Genomic DNA, 23,476 nt, shown 5'->3' with positions numbered 1-23,476 from the left:
ATAGAAATCGTACCAGGTCCACAAAGAAACACAGGAGTTTACTCACTGTACTTTCTAATACCAAAGAAATACAAAACACTGAGACCAATCTTAGATCTCAGAATACTAAACACCTACATCAAATCGGAACACTTTCACATGGTCACGCTACAGGACGTGTTACCATTGTTGAGACAGCAAGACTACATGACAACCTTAGATCTAAAAGACGCGTATTTCCACATACCGATACATCCCTCGCACAGGAAATACCTAAGGTTCGTATTCAAGGGAATACATTACCAATTCAAAGTGTTGCCGTTTGGTATAACAACTGCACCGAGAGTCTTTACAAAATGTCTAGCAGTAGTTGCTGCACATATCAGAAGGCAGCAAATACACGTGTTCCCCTACCTAGACGATTGGCTAATCAAAACCAACTCCCTAACAAGGTGTTCACAACACACAGATTATGTCATACAAACCCTCTACAAACTAGGGTTCTCCATCAACTATACAAAATCACACATTCTGCTGTGCCAAACACAGCAATACTTAGGAGCGACAATCAACACAATAAAAGGGATTGCCACTCCAAGTCCACAAAGGGTTCAAAATTTTCACAAAGTCATACGAGCCATGCATCCAACACAAAAAATACATGCAAAGATGGTGTTAAAACTCCTAGGCATGATGTCCTCATGCATAGCCATTGTCCCAAACGCAAGATTGCACATGAGGCCCTTACAACAGTGCCTAGCATCACAATGGTCACATGCACAGGGTCAACTTCTAGATCTGGTGTTGATAGACCGCCAAACATACATCTCGCTTCAATGGTGGAACAGTATAAATTTAAACAAAGGGCGGCCTTTCCAAGACCCAGTGCCACAATACGTGATAACCACAGATGCTTCCATGACAGGGTGGGGAGCACACCTCAATCAACACAACATCCAAGGACAATGGGACGTACATCAAAAAAGGCTTCATATAAATCACCTCGAATTGTTAGCAGTATTCCTAGCGTTAAAAGCATTTCAACCCATCATAATCCACAAATACATTCTTGTCAAAACAGACAACATGACAACAATGTATTATCTAAACAAACGGGGGAACACACTCGACACAGCTGTGTCTCCTAGCACAAAAGATATGGCAATGGGCAATTCACAACCACATTCGCCTAATAGCACAGTTTATTCCAGGGATCCAGAATCAGCTAGCAGGCAATCTCTCTCGGGATCACCAACAAGTACACGAATGGGAGATTCACCCCCAAATTCTAAACTCTTACTTCCAAATTTGGGGAACACCTCAAATAGACCTATTTGCAACAAAAGAGAACGCAAAATGCCAAAACTTCGCATCCAGGTACCCACACCAGCAGTCTCAAGGCAATGGTCTATGGATGAATTGGTCAGGGATATTTGCGTACGCTTTTCCCCCTCTCCCTCTTCTTCCATATCTAGTAAACAGATTAAGTCAAAACAAACTCAAACTTATACTAATAGCACCAACATGGGCAAGACAACCTTGGTATACAACACTACTAGACCTGTCAGTAGTGCCTCATGTCAAACTACCCAACAGACCAGATCTGTTGACACAGCACAGACAACAAATCAGGCATCCAAACCCAGCATCGCTGAATCTAGCAATTTGGCTCCTGAAATCCTAGAATTTGGACACTTAAACCTCACACAAGAATGTATGGAGGTCATTAAACAAGCTAGAAGACCATCCACTAGACACTGCTATGCAAGTAAATGGAAAAGATTTGTTTGCTACTGCCATAACAATCAAATTCAACCATTACATGCATCTCCAACGGATGTAGTAGGATACTTACTACATCTGCAGAAATCAAATCTGGCCTTCTCTTCCATAAAGATACATCTCGCAGCAATATCTGCATACCTGCAGATTACTCATTCAACTTCACTGTTTAGAATACCTGTCATTAAAGCATTCATGGAGGGACTAAAGAGAATTATACCACCAAGAACACCACCTGTTCCTTCATGGAACCTCAACATTGTCTTAACAAGACTCATGGGTCCACCTTTTGAACCCATGCATTCTTGCGAAATACAATACCTAACGTGGAAAGTTGCATTCCTCATCGCCATTACATCTCTAAGAAGAGTAAGTGAAATTCAAGCGTTTACTATACAAGAACCATTTATTCAAATACACAAAAATAAAGTAGTTCTAAGAACCAATCCAAAATTCTTACCAAAAGTTATCTCACCGTTCCACTTAAATCAAACTGTAGAACTACCAGTGTTCTTTCCACAGCCAGACTCAATAGCTGAAAGGGCACTACATACATTAGACGTCAAAAGGGCACTAATGTACTACATTGACAGAACAAAACCAATTAGAAAAACAAAACAACTATTTATTGCATTTCAAAAACTTCATACAGGAAACCCAATATCAAAACAAGGTATAGCCAGATGGATAGTTAAGTGCATCCAAACCTGCTACCTTAAAGCAAAGAGAGAGCTGCCTATTGCACCAAAGGCACACTCAACCAGAAAGAAAGGCGCCACAATGGCCTTCCTAGGAAACATTCCAATGAATTAAATATGTAAGGCAGCAACATGGTCTACGCCTCACACATTTATTAAGCACTACTGTGTAGACGTGCTATCTGCACAACAAGCCACAGTAGGTCAAGCTGTACTAAGAACTTTATTTCAAACTACTTCCACTCCTACAGGCTGAACCACCGCTTTTGGGGAGATAACTGCTTACTAGTCTATGCACAGCATGTGTATCTGCAGCTACACATGCCACCGAACGGAAAATGTCACTTACCCAGTGTACATCTGTTCGTGGCATTAGTCGCTGCAGATTCACATGCGCCCACCCGCCTCCCCGGGAGCCTGTAGCCGTTTGGAAGTAATATCCAACATTTGTACATTTGTAAATATATTACCTTAACCTTTATTTTGTACATACTTATTCATTCCATTGCATGGGCACTATTACTAACATACACAACTCCTACCTCACCCTCTGCGGGGAAAACAATCTAAGATGGAGTCGACGCCCATGCGCAATGGAAACAAAGGAGGAGGAGTCCCTCAGTCTCGTGACTCGAAAAGACTTCTTCGAAGAAAAACAACTTGTAACACTCCGACCCAACACCAGACGGCGGACTATGCACAGCATGTGAATCTGCAGCGACTAATGCCACGAACAGATGTACACTGGGCAAGTGACATTTTCCATATATATATATATGTAAATATATATATATATGTTCGATGGCATGTGTAGCTGCAGATACACATGCTGTGCGTATCCTGCCATCTAGTGTTGGGCTCGGAGTGTTACAAGTTGTTTTTCTTCGAAGAAGTCTTTTCGAGTCACAAGATCGAGGGACTCTTCCCCTTTCGGCTCCATTGCGCATGGGCGTCGACTCCATCTTAGATTGTTTTCTTTCCGCCATCGGGTTTGGACGTGTTCCTCTTCGCTCCGTGTTTCGGTTTGGAAAGTTAGTTAAATCTCGGAAAATTCAACGGTATTGTTGCGTTCGGTATCGGGTTAGTTATAGCAGATCGACACCGAATAAAAGAAGAGCTCTGGTAGCCATTCGGGGCTTCTATCCCCCGGCGGGGCCTCGTCGGCCCGACTGCGTGCGTCTTCAAGGCTCATGGAATGGACCCCATTCCGCTTCTGCCCCGAATGCCACAATAAGTATCATTATACATATCAGCATTTGGTCTGTAATTTGTGTTTGTCCCCCGAACACAAAGAGGATACTTGCGAGGCCTGTCGGGCATTTCGGTCGAAGAAGACGCTACGGGACCGGAGAGCTCGAAGTCTTCAAATGGCATCGACGCCGTCAGGGCACCACGACGTCGAAGAAGAGGAGACTTTCTCCATTGCCGACTCGGACTCGGATGAGGCCGAAAGTAAGCAGCCGGCGAAAACCGTGAGTAAACCTGCCCCGGCCAAAACTCACACCAAAATCATGAAGGCCCAGGGGACGTCACCGCTGGCAGGCCATGGCTTAACCCGTAAACTCGGTGACCAACCATCGGCACCGAAAAAGGGCACACACGTGTCGAAGACATCCGACTCCGGTCGAGATACCGGCACAAAGTATACTCGGCACCGAGATAAAGGCTTTGAGAAAACTCGACACCGAGATACTGGCTCTGAGCTAAGTCGGCACCGAGAGATCAGTACCCCAAAACTGAAAAAGGTGGCTTCGGAGCCGAAAAAGACTGTAGAAAAAGTTTTGGTGCCGAAACACCCAGCATCGGAGCCGAAACAAAGTTCTTATTCCGAAGAACAAGGCCTTTCAGCACAACTACAAGGCCATAAATTTGGACAAGAATTAGAGATGGCAGAGCCAGACTATACACAAAGAAGGCTCCATATTCAAAAAGATACAGGGAAAATAAGAACTTCTTCCTATTAAAATGAAAAGGAAACTTGCTTTCCAAAACACAGAGAAACAGCCAAAAGCAAAGGTGGCGAAAGAAAAAACTCCACCATGTTTTTCGCCACAACCATCGCCACAGCACTCACCGCAACTATCACCAATTGCAACACCCCCTATGATGCAATCTCCAACGCACACAGGGATGACCCAGGATGACCCAGATGCATGGGATCTATATGATGCACCACTATCTGACAATAGCCCAGACTGCTACCCGGCAAGACCGTCACCACCTGAAGACAGTACTGCTTACATGCAGGTGGTGTCCAGAGCAGCTACTTTTCACAATGTAGCACTGCACGCTGAACCTATTGAGGATGACTTTTTATTTAATACTTTGTTGTCAACACACAGCCAGTACCAGAGTCTGCTGATGTTACCAGGGATGTTAAAACACGCAAAACAAGTGTTTCAAGACCCCGTCAAATGCAGAGCCATTACACCTAAGGTGGAAAAAAAGTACAAGCCTCCCCTACGGACCCTGTGTACATCACGCAACAACTAACACCTGACTCAGTGGTAGAAGGCGCAGCACGCAAACGGGCAAACTCACAGACTTCTGGGGATGCACCACCACCCGACAAAGAAAGTCGAAAGTTTGATGCAGCTGGGAAAAGAGTTGCAGTACAGGCAGCCAATCAATGGCGCATTGCCAATTCACAAGCTTTATTGGCAAGATATGACGGCTCATTGGGATGAAATGCAGCATTTTATTGAACATCTTCCCAAGGAGTTTCAAAAGCGTGCACAGCAATTGGTGGAGGAGGGCCAAAGTATCTCCAACAACCAGATACGATCGGCAATGGACTCAGCGGACACAGCCGCCAGAACTGTGAATACAGCGGTCACTATTCGGAGACACGCATAGCTCCGCTCCTCCGGAATTAAGCCAGAGATCCAACAGGCTGTGCTTAATATGCCTTTTAATGGACAACAGTTGTTTGGGCCGGAGGTGGATACAGCTATAGAGAAGCTAAAGAAGGACACTGACACGGCCAAAGCCATGGGCGCGCTCTACTCCCCACAGAGCAGAGGCACCTTTAGAAAGCCACACTTTAGAGGGGGGTTTCGAGCCCAAAGCACAGAACCCTAAACCTCACAATCCAGACCCACATACCAGGGCCAGTATCAAAGAGGAGGCTTTCGGGGACAATATAGAGGTGGACAGTTCCCTAAAACCAGAGGGAAATTCCAAAGCCCAAAGACCCCACAAACTAAACAGTGACTTCAATGTCACAAATCCCCAACACATAACACCAGTGGGGGGGAGACTCACAGATTATTACAACAATTGGGAAGAAATAACTACAGACTCGTGGGTCCTAAGCATTATCCAACATGGTTATTGCATAGAATTCCTACAATTACCACCAAATGTGCCTCCAAGAACACACAACATGTCCAAACAGCACTTGGATCTATTACAACTAGAAGTCCAAGCGTTGTTACAAAAAGAGGTAATAGAACTCGTACCCAACCATCAGAAAGGAACAGGTGTTTATTCCCTGTATTTTCTAATACCCAAAAAGGACAAAACTCTGAGACCCATCTTAGATCTCAGAACACTAAATCTTTACATCAAATCAGATCACTTTCACATGGTAACACTTCAAGACGTGATCCCCTTGCTCAAACAACAAAACTACATGTCAACATTAGATCTAAAGGATGCGTACTTCCATATACCATACATCCTTCACACAGGAAATACTTAAGGTTTGTAATCCAAGGAGTACATTACCAATTCAAAGTGTTACCATTCGGGATAACAACAGCACCAAGAGTATTTACAAAATGTCTTGCAGTAGTAGCAGCACATATCAGAAGACAGCACATACACGTATTCCTGTATCTAGACGATTGGTTAATAAAAAAAAAACACTCAGAAACAGTGTCTTCAACACACAAAATAAGTCATAGAAACCCTTTACAAATTAGGGTTCTCAATAAACTACCTAAAATCACACTTACAACCGTGTCAAATACAACAATACTTAGGAGCGACAATCAACACAAAAAAAGGGATTGCCACTCCAAGTCCACAAAGGGTACAAGCATTACAAAACGTAATACAAAGCATGCACCCAAACCAAAAATATCAAGTAAAATTAGAGATGAAACTTCTAGGCATGATGTTTTCATGCATAGCCATTGTCCCAAACGCAAGATTACACATGCGGCCCTTACAGCAGTGCCTAGCGACACAATGGACACAAGCACAGGGTCAACTTCAGGATCTAGTGTTGATAGACCGCCAAACACACACCTCGCTTCAATGGTGGAATCCTATAAATTTAAATCAAGGGCGGCCCTTCCAAGACCCAGTGCCTCAATACATGATCACAACAGATGCTTCCATGGTAGGGTGGGGAGCACACCTCAACCAACACAGCATCCAGGGACAATGGGACACTCAACAAAAACAACTTCATATAAATGAACTAGAACTACTAGCAGTGTTTCTAGCGTTAAAAGCATTTCAGCCACTAATAGCCCACAAACACATTCTTGTCAAAACAGACAACATGACAACAATGTATTACCTAAACAAACAGGGAGGCACACACTCTACACAGTTGTGTCTCTTAGCACAGAAGATTTGGCATTGGGCGATTCACAATCACATTCGCCTAATAGCGCAATACATACCAGGAATTCAAAACCAGTTAACCGTCAATCTCAGTTGAGATCACCAACAGATCCACGAATGGGAAATTCATCCCCAGATACTACAAACCTACTTCCAAAACTGGGGAACACCGCAAATAGACCTGTTCGCAACAAAAGAAAATGCAAAATGCCAAAACTTTGCATCCAGGTACCCACAGCCTCACTCCAAGGGCAATTCGTTATGGATGAGTTGGTCAGGGATATTTGCTTACGCTTTTCCCCCTCTCCCACTCCTTCCGTATCTAGTAAACAAATTGAGTCAAAACAAACTCAAACTAATACTGATAGCACCAACTTGGGCACGACAACCTTGGTACACAACACTACTAGACCTGTCAGTAGTGCCTCATATCAAACTACCAAACAGACCAGATCTGTTAACTCAACACAAACAACAGATCAGACACCCGAATCCAGCATCGCTCAATCTAGCAATCTGGCTCCTGAAGTCTTAGAATTCGGACATCTAGACCTCACAGAAGAATGTATGGAGGTCATCAAACAGGCTAGAAACCTACTACAAGACATTGCTACACAAATAAATGGAAACGATTTGTTTATTACTGTCATAATAATCAAATTCAACCATTACACGCGTCTGCGAAAAACATTGTAAGCTACTTACTACACTTACAAAAATCTAAGTTAGCTTTTTCATCCATTAAAATACATCTCACAGCAATTTCTGCCTATCTGCAAATTACACATTCAACTTCACTATTTAGAATCCCAGTCATAAAAGCATTTATGGAGGGTCTAAAAAGGATCATTCCACCAAAAACACCACCAGTTCCTTCGTGGAACCTCAATATTGTATTAACACGACTCATGGGTCCACCATTTGAACCCATGCGCTCTTGTGAGATTCCATACTTAACCTGGAAAGTAGCCTTCCTAAGAGCTATCACAGCTCTCAGAAGAGTAAGTGAAATACAAGCCTTTACCATACAGGAACCCTTTATACAAATACACAAACATAAAGTGGTTCTACGCACAAATCCCAAACTTTTGCCAAAAGTTATATCACTGTTCCACTTAAATCAAATGGTGGAACTCCCAGTGTTCTTACAGAACCAGACTCTGTAGCTGAAAGAGCATTACATACATTAGACATAAAAAGAGCACTAATGTATTACATTGATAGAACCAAACAAATTCGCAAAACGAAACAATTTTTGTAGCTTTCCAAAAACCTCATGCAGGGAATCCAATATCCAAACAAGGTATTGCCAGATGGATAGTTAAATGTATTCAAACCTGTTATGTTAAAGCAAAGAGAGGACTGCCTATTACACCAAAGGCACATTCCACTAGGAAGAAAGGTGCCACCATGGCCTTTCTAGGAAATATACCAATGACCGAAATCTGTAAGGCAGCCACATGGTCTACGCCTCATACATTCACTAAACATTACTGTGTGGATGTGTTAACAACACAACAAGCCACAGTAGGACAGGCAGTATTACGAACATTATTTCAAACAACTTCAACTCCTACAGGCTAAACCACCGCTTTTGGGGAGATAACTGCTTACTAGTCTATGCACAGCATGTGTATCTGCAGCTACACATGCCATCGAACGGAAAATGTCACTTACCCAGTGTACAGCTGTTCGTGGCATGAGACGCTGCAGATTCACATGCGCCCTCCCACCTCCCCGCGAGCCTGTAGCCGTTATAAGTTGATAAAAATAAACTTGTACATTTGTAAATTTGTAAATATAACACTTAATCACATTATGTACATACATACTTACTCCATTGCATGGGCACTATAACTATATACACAACTCCTACCTCACCCTCTGCGTGGAAAACAATCTAAGATGGAGTCGACGCCCATGCGCGATGGAGCCGAAAGGGGAGGAGTCCCTTGATCTCGTGACTCGAAAAGACTTCTTCGAAGAAAAACAACTTGTAACACTCCGAGCCCAACACTAGATGGCGGGATATGCACAGCATGTGAATCTGCAGCGTCTCATGCCACGAACAGATGTACACTGGGTAAGTGACATTTTCCATATACACATATATATATATATATATATATGTTCAATGGCATGTGTAGCTGCAGATACACATGTTTTGCATAAGTCTGCCATCTAATCTTAGGCTTGGAGTGTTACAAGTTGTTTATCTTTGAAGAAGCTTTTTCGAGTCATGAGATCAAGTGACTCCTCCTCTCAGTGGTAGTGCGCATGAGCATCGAATCCTTTGTTAAATTGTTTTCTTTCCGCTTTCGGGTTCAGAAGTGTTCCCTCTTGTTCCGGTAGATCTTGGTTCAGTACTATCTGAACTCCTCTATCCTTCCTTTAAACGTTGGTATCGTTTTCAAACGCGTTTTCCATACTACACTCGATACGATTGTGTCATCGGGATCGATTAAATACCTTTTCGGGCGCCCACGACCTTCTCGGGCCTACTGCGTCACAGGCTCATGGATCAGACTCCGTTTCAATTCTGCCCTCCGTGCCACGCCAAGTTCCCCTACACCGACCAACACTCGGTGTGTAACCTCTGCCTCTCTCCGGATCACATGGAAGAAACCTGCAAGGCATGCCGATCCATCTGCTCCAAGAAGACTTTGCGAGATCGAAGAGCTTGTCAGCTAGAGATGTCATTGAAGTCGACCGAACAAACGCCTGATACTTTTGGTGAGGAACAGGCGCATACTGCAGTTTCCATCGCAGACTTCAATTCTGACCGTGACTCAAATGGGGACAGACAAGTTATTCCTGCAGCGCAGTACTTGAGTACGACAGCCCCTTCCCATCAACAAAAACATTCCAAAAAGTCAGCACAAATGGTCTTGGGTCCACCACTGCTTGCCGGCCATGGTCGGACCTGAAAGTTACATCTCGACAACTGGCCGTCGGGTTCGGCGTCGAAGAAGACCAGAATGCATTCAATTGAACAGACTGCCACGCCTGTTTCGGGATCGAGTCACAAAGTGGAAGCTTCCGCTTCGGAACCGAAACGTTTGTATAACACCTCAGAGCTAAAGCACCTAAGCTCCTCTTCGGAGCCAAAAAAACTCCTATCTGTTTCAGAGTCCACATTTTCGGCCCGATTAAAGCAGTCAGTCACCAAGCTTTCGGAGCACACAACAGCTGGAAGTAAATATGTTCCATCTGCAGAGGAGTCAACAGACATTAGGCCCATTCTTGAAGTGATGGACCATGAACAATGGAAAATCCAAATCCAAAAGGATAGTGGGGAAATTATTGCCTATCCTCCTTCTGTAACCAAGAGGAAACTGTCTTTCCAAGAAAGTTTGGAAACTGGGCCTTCACCTACAAAAATATTTAAACACAAGGAGAAACCAAAGGCAGTACATCAGCCTTCTCAACCGCGTTCTCCTTTGCTTCCCACTTCACCACCACCTGATAATCCACCACCAACACCTTCACATAATACAGTATTCTATGCAATCTCCTGTCTTTTCACATGGGGATTATATGGGTGACAGTAGTTATACTGTAGACCCATGGGATGTGTATGATCCAGACCCTATTCCATCTAATGATCCCGATCTATATCCCACTAGGCTATCTCCACTTGAAGACACCACGGCCTATAATCAGGTTATTGCTAGAGCAGCCACATACCACAATGTGCAGCTGCACTCTGAACCCATAGAGGATGACTTTCTATTCAACACACTATTCTCTACACATAAACAGTACCAATGTTTGCCAATGCTACCAGGCATGTTAAAACATGCTGATGACATTTTTAGAGAACCAGCAATGGCTAGGGTACTCACACCAAGGGTGGACAAAAATATAAAGCTGCACCATCAGATCCACTCTTTATAACCCAACAAGTGCCACCTGATTCCATTGTTGTCAGTGCAGCAAGAAAGAGAGCAAATAGTCAGCCCACCGGGGATGCCCCCCCCCCCCCAATAAAGGCACAAATTTGATGCAGCAGGCAATACAGTGGCGACTCAAGCTGCAAATCAGTGGAGAATTGCCAACTCTCAAGCTCTTTTAGCCATGTATGTCAGGGCCCATTGGAATGAGATGCAAGAGTTCCTCCAATATCTCCCACCAGAACACCAAAAAATGGCACACAAGGTAGTTGCAGCAGACACCGCAGTTAGGGATATAAATACTAGTGTCATGATCAGGAGCCATGCTTGGTTGCGGTCCTCAGGATTTAAACCTGAGATACAGCAAGTGGTCTTTAATATGCCGTTTAACAAACAGCAGCTATTTGGACCAGAGGTGGATACCACCATCGAAAAATTAAAAAAGGACTCAAACACAGCAATGGGTGTCCTTTTACGCAACACCTTTTCCGGGTACTTTTCGCAGGCCCCAATTCAGAGGTGGTTTTAAACCCCAAATATCAGAGGCCTCTACGTCCCAACAAAAGCAGGGACAATGGTATTACTCTAGAGGGTCTTTCAGAGGACACAGTTTGCATGGGCTCCCATGAGTGGCATAATATATGCTGCAGCCCATGGGGGACCCCTGGTGTACCAATGCCCTGGGTACCTAAGTACCATATACTTGGGACTTACAGGGGTACACCAATATGCCAATTGTGGGGTGTAAAGGGTACCAAAGCAACCAGATTTAGAGGAGGGAGCACAATCACTGGGAACCTGGTTAGCAGTATCCCAGTGAACCCAGTCTAAACACACTGATAAACAGGCAAAACGTGTTGGTAAGCATGCCAAAAAGTGACTTTCTTACAACTATAAACATGCCGAAGTCAGACCTGACTCCCTCTCAGATGCTCCCCTTCGTCAGAGCTGTTCTGGACACAGTGCAGTTTGGGGTTTTTCCTCCCGAAAAGCGAGTTCAGGATATTTGGGCTATGACACTGATGTTTCAGTCTCTATCCTGGGTTTCAGTGAGACTGACTCTGAGGCTGCTGGGCCTCGTGGCCGCCTGCATCTTGTTACTGTCACATGCCAGGTGGCATATGTGGGCTCTGCAGTGGGACCTGAAGTTCCAGTGGGCGCATCATGCTTGGAATCTCTCCAACATGATCCAGTTCTCGGAGGGAACTACCAAAGATCTCCAGTGGTGGCTTTCGAATCCGGTTTGGGTCAACAGCAGGTCCCTCTCCCTTCCCCAGCTAGATTTCACAGCGGAGTCCGGACTCCATATCAATCTTCTGGATCTTTGAGTGATCAGGCTTGCATTGAAAGCATTCCTTCCCTCTCTCAAAGGGAAAGTGGTGCAGGTGTTCACGGACAACACCGCCGGCATGTGGTACTGCAACAAACAGGGCGAAGTGGGGCCGTGAACCCGTTGTCTCTGTGGCTCTGGACATGGCTTGAACATCAGGGCATAACCATGATGGTTCAACATCTGGCGGGCTCCCTGAACCCAAGAGCAAACAAACTCAGCCATCAATGCATAGTTGATCATGAATGGCGTCTCCTTCCGGAGGTGGCGCAAGGTCTCTTTCAACAGAGGAGAGAACCTTGGTTAGGTCTGTTTGCCTCCGCAGAGAACGCACAATGTCAGCTGTTTTGCTTGTTGGAGTTTCCAAGGCGGCCCTTGCTCGGTGACGCATTTCGTCTTCAGTAGAACACAGGCCTCCTTTCCGCCAATACCACTTCTGTCTAGAGTTCTGTAGAAGATCAAGAACGACCAGGCCCAAGTCATTCTTGTGGCTCCGGACTGGGCACGAAGAGTATGGTACCCCGAGCTTCTGAACATGGCCACAGAATCTCCGATCAGACTGCCTCTTCTAGAGGATCTTCTGCCACAGAAGCAGGGTACTGTTCTCCACCCGAACCTGTCCAGTCTCCACCTTCTTTCATGGAGGTTGAGCGGCAGCAGTTGACAGCTTTCGACCTTCTGCCCGGAGTCTGTAATATTACTTTGGCAGCCAGGCGTCCGCCACCAAAACAGTATATGTCTGTCGTCATAAATTTGTGGCATTGTGTGTCAACAAAACCCTTGATCCCCTTTCCGCACCTCTATCTGAGGTTCTACTATTCATCCTCTCTCTTGCCCAGCAGGGCTCTGCTTTGGTCACTCTTAAAGACTACTTATCTGCCATTTCGGCCTTTCTCAGATTGCCAGATGAACCTTCTTTAATCAAGTCTCCCATTGTTGGGAGGTTCCTTAAGGGTCTCACCCATTTGTACTCACCTACCCCCATTCATTATGCCCCAGTAGGATTTGAACTTGGTCCTTACCTACTTTGTGTGCCCCTTTTGAGTCACTCCATAACTGTCCCTTATGGCTCCTCTCACTAAAAACTGCTTTCCTGATTGCCATCACCTCTGCTCGCAGAGTGAGTCTGCTTCAAGGTCTTTTTTCAAAGCCAGCATTTATATCTGTCCATCCTGACAAAGTGGTGCTTTGTACCAGGGCCTCCTTCCTTCCTTCCTTCCTTCCTTCCTTCCTTCCTTCCTTCCTTCCTTCCTTCCTAAGGTTGTTACGCCTTTTCATGTAGGTCAGTCCATCACTTTGCCTACTTTTTATGCACCTGGACCGTGCAGAAGCACACCATCTCACAATGGGTAGTGCTTTGCATCAAAATGTGCTACAATTTGACAAAGAAGCAAACCCTTGAGGGGTTGCCTGCCCACTCCACCGGAGCAATTGCTACCACCACAGCTTTAGCATGCAGAGTTCCTGTTCTGGACATCTGCCAGGCAGCAACGTAGGCATCTCTGCACACATTCACAAAAAATTACTGCCAGGACAGTCAGGTCTGCAGAGAGGGCTACTTTGGGCGTTCGGTCCTGCAAGACTTTCTAGTATGATCTTGGTTTGCAGCCCACCACCGAGGACGATATTGCTTGGGTATTTATTCTAAGGTCAGGAATCTGCAACTGGAAGTCTCTATCAGATGAACAGGTTAATTCCCTGCGGTAACAGCATATCTGGTAGAGACGTATTCTATTCATATTCGACCACCCCACCCTTGATTCACATTCCACGACAGAACAGCCAGCAAATATGTGGAAGGTGGTGTCATGAGCAACAAAGAAGAAAGTCCCAAGGGTGAGCCCACCCAGGGCCCAATTGCCATCTACCTGGTTGTGTGTAGTGTGGTTGCCTTGTGATCACACATCCTGCCAGGTCCCCGCACCCCCACAACTCAGAAAAACAATCAACCCCAACTGAACCCACCACCCCACTTTTCCCTGATGTGAGTTTTGTACTACCCACTACCCCAATTTGGGAAATGCTTGTTGCCCCACCCTCCTGCACAATTAACATGTTAAACAATCCCCATTAACAAAAGCAACTGCAAGCCTCCTGCACCCCCTTAACACTCAGAACTGAAACACTGGTAAATCAAAGTATTGAATGCCGCTGCCCAGTAATTCGTGTCAGAAGGCCCCTCCCTTGAGTAGCAAGGAGATCATCTCTAATGTCTGTGTTGGACGAGTGGGCCTCCAGTGCTTGTACCCCTTTGGCAGAGTCATTCCTCATCATCATGCTCTGGATCATAATCTACCAGACTGGTCTCTCCTGGGCTCTTTGCAACGGCTGCACCCCTGAAGTGGGAGGACTCAATGTCCAATCGACAAAGTGGGTGCTCCTCCAACCATTCCCAGACTCTGTCTGGATAGTCAAACAGAAAGGCCTTCCCTAGGTAAAGCATTTTGAGCTTAGCCGGGTACAACATCGTGTATCGGAGATTCAGACCACACAGCCTCTGTTTCACCAGATCAAAAGTCTTCTGCAGTTGCTGAACCAGTTTGGTGGTCTGTAGAGATGGGAATTAGTGTGGATTTCATATTTCATGTCCCTTAAAATATAACAGGCAAGCAATCGTAGCCCTTGGGGCAGCCCCCAGAGACGGCTTCCTCACCAGGTGCCTATGCGCAGGCTTACCAGGGAAACACAGGAACATCTGGTCCTCTGGAAGAAAGGATTTCAGCCACTGTTTGAGAAACTGTTCACGTCTGGGGCCCTCCACATCCTCTGGGAACCCCATAAAGCACAAGTTGTTTTGTTGCGGACGCCTTTCGGCCACCTCGACCCACTCATCCAGTTCAGTGGAGTGAGGGCCCTTATTTTCTGTACTGCCTAGGTAAGGTCTTTCACTGTGCCCTGCAGCATTGTGACTTTCTTCTCGGCCACTGTCGCCCTTCCTGTCATTTTCCTCTGCTCCTGTCGGAGCAGAACTACATCTGCCACAACTTCCCAAATCTTTGGACCTGATTTAGAGTTTAGCGGAGGGGGTTCCTCTGTTACAAACGTGACGGATATTCCATTCGCTGTATTACGATCCCATAATATCATATGGAGAATGTAATCCGACGGACGGGATATCTGTCTTGTTTGTGACCGAGTTACCCGCCCCCAAAATCTAAATCAGGCCCTTAGTCTCCAGGACATGGCGGGAAGGTTTAATGGCCTTCAAGGTGGCGTCTGTCCCAGGATGAGAGTCCTCCCCCTCCATAGTCATTTTTTATGGCAGGTCAGGTCCCTGTGGCATTGGCAGCATCAATTTGGCAAATCTATCCAATTTGCTATTTCACTTCTGTGGCTTTTCTTTCACCATGGTAGCAGAGTGCCCCTATAGAGGGGACCTAAAGGAACCACCAGTTCCATAACCCACATATGGGAGGGCGGCATGATCAGCCAATGAATCAGGGTGCTGTCTGGTCTCCGGCCACCGGTGGGCCTCTTCACAAGGGTAACCCAGATTCACTCTTCGTATGTCTCCTGGTGGGCACCCGCCACACCGCTGTGATCATAGTGGCCCCCCCCTTTCTGCAGCCTCTCCAATGACCCAGCCAGGTCCGTTCTAGGGGGAAGCCACCGGGCACTCCCCATCAAGCCTGTCAAAAAGGAGGGGGACTCCCATGGGCCACAAGACCCCTTAATGCAGATGGGAGAGTGGTCCAACTCGAGAGCGGCGAGGGGGGCTCACCCTCTTCCCCATGGCCGCACTCCAATCAAGTAAATCATACAGGTACAGTGTTCCACAGGAGTATACAGAACTTCACTAGGCACACTGCAGTATAGAAGCAAGAGCCCTCACACATCCATTGGATGTCATGCTTCATCATATGGCATGCTCCTCGCTAGACTGGCACTGCAATATCTGACGGGCCTCTCGGGGGGCTCTTTGCCAGAGATCTTGACCAGTAGTGCGTGCCGTAGTAAATAAACGTGGGGATGAATTCAAACCTACGATCAGAGAGGAGCTACAGAAAAAAAGGGGGATAAAATTGGCTCAAAACCCTCAGAACACCTACATTTTATTAAGCTAAGGGGGTCTTGTCAAGGTTAAAACACACTCAGGAGTGAGGTGGAAGTAATGTTTTGTCACTCAACCAAGATATAAGGAGTGAAAGAGAGGACTTCCCACAATCACTTGTCTAGGTCAACATGTTTCACGCCTAACCAGTCCCTACGGATCTAATGGCGTTTCGTCAGGACCAAAAACATCAAAGGTCTCCTACTCTACACTAAATATCAAAAGGTGTAATGCAGGTGTGTAAGACAATGTGTCAGTTTATTAAAAAAGCTACACACCTAACAATATAGATAGATGGGCCCCATCCTTGACTGGGGACGGTGCTCGATGGGATCATGTACACCGAGGACTATCGTAACCTAATTCAGTGCGAGAGTCTTTGTTTGGAAACCTACCGGCCGGTGACTGATCAACCCCAGCGCTGCTTCTTACCCAGGATCCCCAGGGCCCATGCTTGGGCGCACAGGAGGATAGACCCCTAGGCCAGCGATCTGCTCAAAGCTCTCCTGGCAGTTCTGGGCCCCCTTGCCTCTCCACGGGCTCCTGCAGGAAGAGGGCAAATCACAACTGCTGCATTAGGGACTGCCAGGGATTCTCCAGCAACTCCCATCAGGCCCACTCAGCTTGTCTTCCACGCCATCCTGAGCCTGTGGCTGCACAGGAACATCCATGACCCCGCTCCTGGAGGGAACCTTGTCATTCCTCACCAGCACACCAAATCATCCCCACAGTCGAGGCGGGTGCTCCACACACACAGGGGAGACTGGATGAGCCATTACAGCGAACGGATTATGTAAGATACATAGTTTGGGCATTGGAGCTCTACGGTATGGCGGCCTCCATCTTGCTTTGCCTGGCCAAGCCCCCCTCCCCAAGCTATTCTTATAACTTTGAGGGCTTGGAATAGTCTTAATTGTCACTCTTGTAGGAGTGTGATGGTATTAGCTGTGTTAGTAGTGTCATTGACAGTGCTAGGAGGAGCCGTGGGTGGTGGAAAATGCAGTGGCCTCCTGACGAGGGTCTTGGCACTTAGTTTGTCACTACCAGGCAAGCCCTGGCATGGAGAGACAGTAAAAATGAAATAATGCCCCTCTCGCCATAGGAGATGACTCCCATGGTGAGGGGGGTATTATCTCTATTATTTTCATAAATTAAATCCTGAAACTGGCTTTTCTTTTTTAAAGTAAAAAAGAAAACTGCTTGGTGCAAGACTCAAGATGATGGAGCCCTGTACCAACCTGCAAAATATATAGACAGGAATCGTGGTGACGGCAGTTCCTGCCATTGCTTTATAATTGACTGCCAGCTGGGTGGTCATTTATAAATCTGGCGGGTGGCATCTCTGTTAGGACGAAGGAGTAATTTACTCCATCTCCCTGATGGAGAAGCAGGCTATCTGCCATGATCAAAATTGGGCCAATAGTGTCTTCAAGTGACTGCTTGCCCATTCAGTGTTTTGTTTTTAATTTATTTATTTATTTATTTTTTAGTTTTTTTTTTTTTTACCTGAAATTACATCTATTCCACAGAGTTTCCATCAGGGTGCAGACTAGGTAGTATCATGACATCAAGGCAGTTCTGTGCTCCATACTAGCCCCATACTTCAAAATCTCCTCACACCTTAGATGCACAGCCCCAGAGATATCCCTGAGTGTTAGTGGAGTAGTGTTCTGACCTACCTATCCAGCATCTCCTTTGAGAATTTTAGCAATTGTTACTTTTACAGTATTTCATGATAATATGACAAGAGGTGCAGCCACAATATTCCCATGGGTCTGACAGAAGTTAAGTCCTCAGTAATTTCCAAGGTAGTTCATCATCGTCCAGCATGTAATCCTCTTTTTTTCCATTAACGCGAGGATCCATTGGCCACTTAAGACTCTAGCCAGCACCATTTCATCTGTTTGATATCTTCTTGACTATTCCCATGATTAAGTGTTTCTGAGAAGTTATTAAAATGTGTTTCCGAGGGTAGGAAGACTGTTTCCTCCATGGCGACATAGCATCATCCTCTCCAAGTTGTTAGACTCTTCCATTGAATCATTCACCACTCAGGTTTAGCAGCATCTGAACCGTGGCTTCCTAATCTGTACCATTCCATAGATTTCCATATGTTATCAGAAATCTAATAAACCCCTTACACCGAAGCATCTGGCTCATTCCATGGGGTGGATAGACTGCCACACCTGCTGTACCTTAAATCTGTAAAATGGATATTTGGAAGCCAGTCAATACATATGGTAGACACTGTTTTTTTATTCAAACTTCAGGGTGGATGGCTATGTCAGGTCAGACCTATCTAAATAATCTATTTGGGTCATTGCCATTTATCCTTGGAATTTTAACCTGCCGCCTGGTTCCCACCTCCTTTCTAGGGGTGATGGGGAAGATGGGGGAGTAGAAAGTTGCTCTTTTTTTCAGTGTTTCTGATTATTAGTGGCAATTCCATGATTGAGATGAAAAAGTTATTTGAATTGCTGATTGTCCATCATCGGAATCTTCATCAACGAATTATGAGCCTCCCCTTTGTCTTAGTGGCTTCAGTGGTATGGTAACAGCTTCACACTAAATATCCTTCTGAGTGCTGGGTATCTGGCTCCAATCTCTTGTATTTATTTAGTTTTTCTTTAAATGACTTATTTTATTTTAAAATAAGGCATGTTATTTAATGTTAGCTCTAGACATTTTTAAAACTATTTTTAAAGTAACTGTCTCTCTGTTAAAGTGTTTTGGCATCTCACACCAGCATGAGAACTAATGGATAACTAGGGTGGCAGATATGCAACTTTTCATTTTTATAAAGAATTTAACGTTGGGAAGTCTTAATGCTTCATGAGTTAAGGATATTCTACAACCATGCAGCATATTGTTCCACGTCTTCAGTATCTCCCCTCCTTCAAAACCTCCCATGATAAGCGTTTGTTTGTGGAGCTGCTTCTATTTTTAAAAGATCTGTTCCGTTAATGGTTGTTACGCAGCTAATGTAACATTCAGTATAAGCATCACTTTAATTATATTTAAGAACATCACAACTTTATTATGATGAAAATTCATAATAAGAAACTGAATGGTTAACACAAGCTCCTTTCTACAAAATCCATTGTTGTCATGAAACTTTATTTTTGCATTCAGATTTATTCCAAGTAGTACCGTATTCATCAAGATAATCACTATTTTGTCTTGAATAAATTGATCAAGAATGTGACTGACAATCTGTTGACATCAATAAAACTGTTTATTTTGTGTAGCATGTGTACTATAAAAAGTAATAAACATGATGGTTTTACACTTCATCAACAAAGAGCTAATTATCTGCAAGGACTTCATTTATCAGTAAAGTGTTCATGGTTTGCCTATTATTCAGTAAAAGAGTTAGGGCTATTAGATTAATTCTTAATCTTTACTTTTAAGTTTAGAAGCCTCAACGTAGAAGAAAAGAGGCCTGGGTATAGGTAATGTAATTAGCAAATGTGTCAAGCAATAGAACGATGAATGTGTATCCTTACCACATGATCAACTTCTTGGTATACCTGACTCAGTGTACCTTTTATTTCCGCATTGTAGGATAGTGACATCAAATTCCACAGCTCTCTTCTTCCTTATCCATTCAGATTCCTGTTTAAAATATGAATATTTTATGCATTTTTTTTTATTCAGAATGTATTACATGTGGCATGATATCTACTCAAAAGCACTTGGCTCTCATTTCATATGTTTTTGTGGAAGTCTTTCACCTTTTTTCTATAGGACAATATGCTTACGATTTTTAAGAGCATTTTCTTATACTCATCATTACTTGTTTATTGATGTCTGCCTTGTGTTTTCCTGCAGATTTTGGTCATGGTTGTGTCAAGCTTGGAATAGCAGCTGGGAGACTTCAGTCGGGAGTGAATACTTTGCAAGGTTTCAAAGAAGACAAAAGGAATAAAGTTACTCCAGGTATAGGGTCACAGTGGTATTGCAGACCTCCAAAATGTAGTGTGTCCCTTACGAAATAGCTTTTGAACACTAGATTTGAAATATAATTGAAACATCCTTTTTCCCTTTGTTCCTTTTGCCCACTGGTGCTACAGCGAATGACAGTTACATTTCTCAGTTTCGTTGAAGATGTGACTATTCCTGTTTGTCTATCTAGAGTTCACTAAGTGCCATTTATGAACTTAATGAAATCTTTGTTTTTATACATACAATTTACAATGTCAGTAAATAGAACACATTTTCTGCATGTGTAAAGCAAAATTAAAATCCCAAGTATCAACTATTACTACAGACAACTAGTTTGAAAATGTTAAATCTGGTTAGAGTAAAAAAACATGATAGAGTTACTGTTCAGTTCAAATTTACAAATCCCTCAAACGATTCGAATATTCAATAATGAAAGAACCTCATTTAAATTGTTCTCTTTCCTGAGAGGGCAGTATTTTACCAATGTTCTGCATATCATTTTGTATTTGTAGGAGGCTGGACTGGCTTGTAGTGAGTACCAAGGGGTACTTACACCTTACACCAGGCCCAGGTATCCCTTATTAGTGTAGAGGGGTGTCTAGCAGCTTAGGCTGATAGAAAAGGTAGCTTAGCAGAGCAGCTTAGGCTGAACTAGGAGACGAGTGAAGCTCCTACAGTACCTCTAGTGTCATATGCACAATATCATAAGAAAACACAATACACAGATATACTAAAAATAAAGGTACTTTATTTTTATGACAGTATGTCAAAGTATCTCAGTGAGTACCCTCAGTATGAGGATAGCAAATATACACAAGATATATGTACACAATACCAAAATATGCAGTAATAGCAATAGAAAACAGTGCAATGTATAGTCACAATAGAATGCAATGGGGGCACATAGGGATAGGGGCAACACAAACCATATACTCTAGAAGTGGAATGCGAACCACGAATGGACCCCAAACCTATGTGACCTTGTAGAGGGTCGCTGGGACTGTAAGAAAACAGTGAGGGTTAGAAAAATAGCCCACCCCAAGACCCTGAAAAGTGGGTGCAAAGTGCACCTAAGTTCCCCAAAGAGCACAGAAGTCGTGATAGGGGAATTCTGCAGGAAAGACCAACACCAGCAATGCAACAACAATGGATTTCCAGACAAGAGTACCTGTGGAACAAGGGGACCAAGTCCAAAAGTCACGATCAAGTCGGGAGTGGGCAGATGCCCTGGAAATGCCAGCTGTGGGTGCAAAGAAGCTGCCACCGGATGGTAGAAGCTGAGGATTCTGCAAGAACGACAAGGGCAGGAAACTTCCCCTTTGGAGGATGGATGTCCCACGTCGTGAAGAGTCGTGCAGAAGTGTTTTCCCGCAGAAAGACCGCAAACAAGCCTTGCTAGCTGCAAAGCTCGTGGTTAGGGTTTTTGTATGCTGCTGTGGCCCAGGAGGGACCAGGATGTCACCAATTGTGTGAGGGGACAGAGGGGGCATCCAGCAAGACAAGGAGCCCTCTCAGAAGCAAGCAGCACCCGCAGAAGTGCCGGGACAGGCACTACGAAGTGGAGTGAATCGGTGCTCACCCGAAGTTGCACAAGAGAGTCCCACGCCGCCAGAGGACAACTCAGGAGGTTGTGCAATGCAGGTTAGAGTGCCGGGGACCCAGGCTTGGCTGTGCACAAAGGAAATCCTCGGAGAGTGCACAGGAGCCGGAGTAGCTGCAAAACACGCGGTTCCCAGCAATGCAGTCTACCGTGGGGAGGCAAGGACTTACCTCCACCAAACTTGGACTGAAGCGTCACTGGACTGTGGGAGTCACTTGGACAGAGTTGCTGAGTTCAAGGGACCTCGCTCGTCGTGCTGAGAGGAGACCCAGAGGACCGGTGATGCAGTTCTTTGGTGCCTGCGGTTGCAGGGGGAAGTTTCCGTCGACTGTCGGGAGATTTCTTCTGAGCTTCTAGTGCAGAGAGGAGGCAGACTACCCCCACAGCATGCACCACCAGGAAAACAGTCGAGAAGGCGGCAGGATCAGCGTTACAAGGTTGCAGTAGTCGTCTTTGCTACTTTGTTGCAGTTTTGCAGGCTTCCAGCGCGGTCAGCAGTCGATTCCTTGGCAGAAGGTGAAGAGAGAGATGCAGAGGAACTCTGATGAGCTCTTGCATTCGTTATCTAAGGAATTCCCCAAAGCAGAGACCCTAAATAGCCAGAAAAGAGGGTTTGGCTACTTAGGAGAGAGGATAGGCTAGCAACACCTGAAGGAGCCTATCAGAAGGAGTCTCTGACGTCACCTGCTGGCACTGGCCACTCATAGCAGTCCAGTGTGCCAGCAGCACCTCTGTTTCCAAGATGGCAGAGGTCTGGAGCCCACTGGAGGAGCTCTGGGCACCTCCCAGGGGAGGTGCAGGTCAGGGGAGTGGTCACTCCCCTTTCCTTTGTCCAGTTTCGCGCCAGAGCAGGGCTGAGGGGTCCCTGAACCGGTGTAGACTGGCTTATGCAGAAATGGGCACCATCTGTGCCCATGAAAGCATTTCCAGAGGCTGGGGGAGGCTACTCCTCCCTTGCCTTAACACCTTTTTCCAAAGGGAGAGGGTGTAACACCCTCTCTCTGAGAAAATCCTTTGTTCTGCCTTCCTGGGCCAAGCCTGGCTGGACCCCAGGAGGGCAGAAACCTGTCTGAGGGGTTGGCAGCAGCACCAGCTGCAGTGAAACCCCTGAAAAGGCAGTTTGTCAGTACCGGGGTCTGTGCTAGAGACCCGTGGGATCATGGGATTGTGCCGACAGTGCCAGGATGGCATTGAGGGGGCAATTCCATGATCATAGACATGTTACATGGCCATATTCGGAGTTACCATTGTGAAGCTATACATAGGTAGGTATATGTATAGTGCACGCGTGTAATGGTGTCCCCGCACTCACAAAGTCCGGGGAATTTGCCCTGAACAATGTGGGAGCACCTTGGCTAGTGCCAGGGTGCCCACACACTAAGTAACTTAGCACCCAACCTTTACCAGGTAAAGGTTAGACATATAGGTGACTTATAAGTTACTTAAGTGCAGTGAAAAATGGTTGTGAAATAATGTGGGCATTATTTCACTCAGGCTGCAGTGGCATGCCTGTGTAAGAATTGTTAGAGCTCCCTATGGGTGGCATAAGAAATGCTGCAGCCCATAGGGGTCTCCTGGAACCCCAATACCCTGGGTACCTCAGTACCATATACTAGGGAA

The 23,476-nt window shown here is 45.3% G+C and overlaps 1 protein-coding gene across 2 annotated transcripts in view; it reads left to right on the top strand.

Moving 5' to 3' along the window:
* The window catches only part of BRD7 (bromodomain containing 7), a 361,283-nt gene that overhangs the window by 176,618 nt on the left and 161,189 nt on the right, over positions 1-23,476 (top strand). For both annotated transcript variants that reach the window (XM_069215540.1, XM_069215541.1), the window contains one exon: positions 20,143-20,250. In XM_069215540.1, coding sequence (XP_069071641.1) covers positions 20,143-20,250 — 108 coding nt within the window. The remainder of the gene's footprint in view (positions 1-20,142; positions 20,251-23,476) is intronic.

The sequence above is a fragment of the Pleurodeles waltl genome, chromosome 12 (genome assembly GCF_031143425.1).
Source record: "Pleurodeles waltl isolate 20211129_DDA chromosome 12, aPleWal1.hap1.20221129, whole genome shotgun sequence".
Classification (NCBI taxonomy): domain Eukaryota; kingdom Metazoa; phylum Chordata; class Amphibia; order Caudata; family Salamandridae; genus Pleurodeles; species Pleurodeles waltl.
This window is presented reverse-complemented; position numbering and strand designations above follow the sequence as displayed.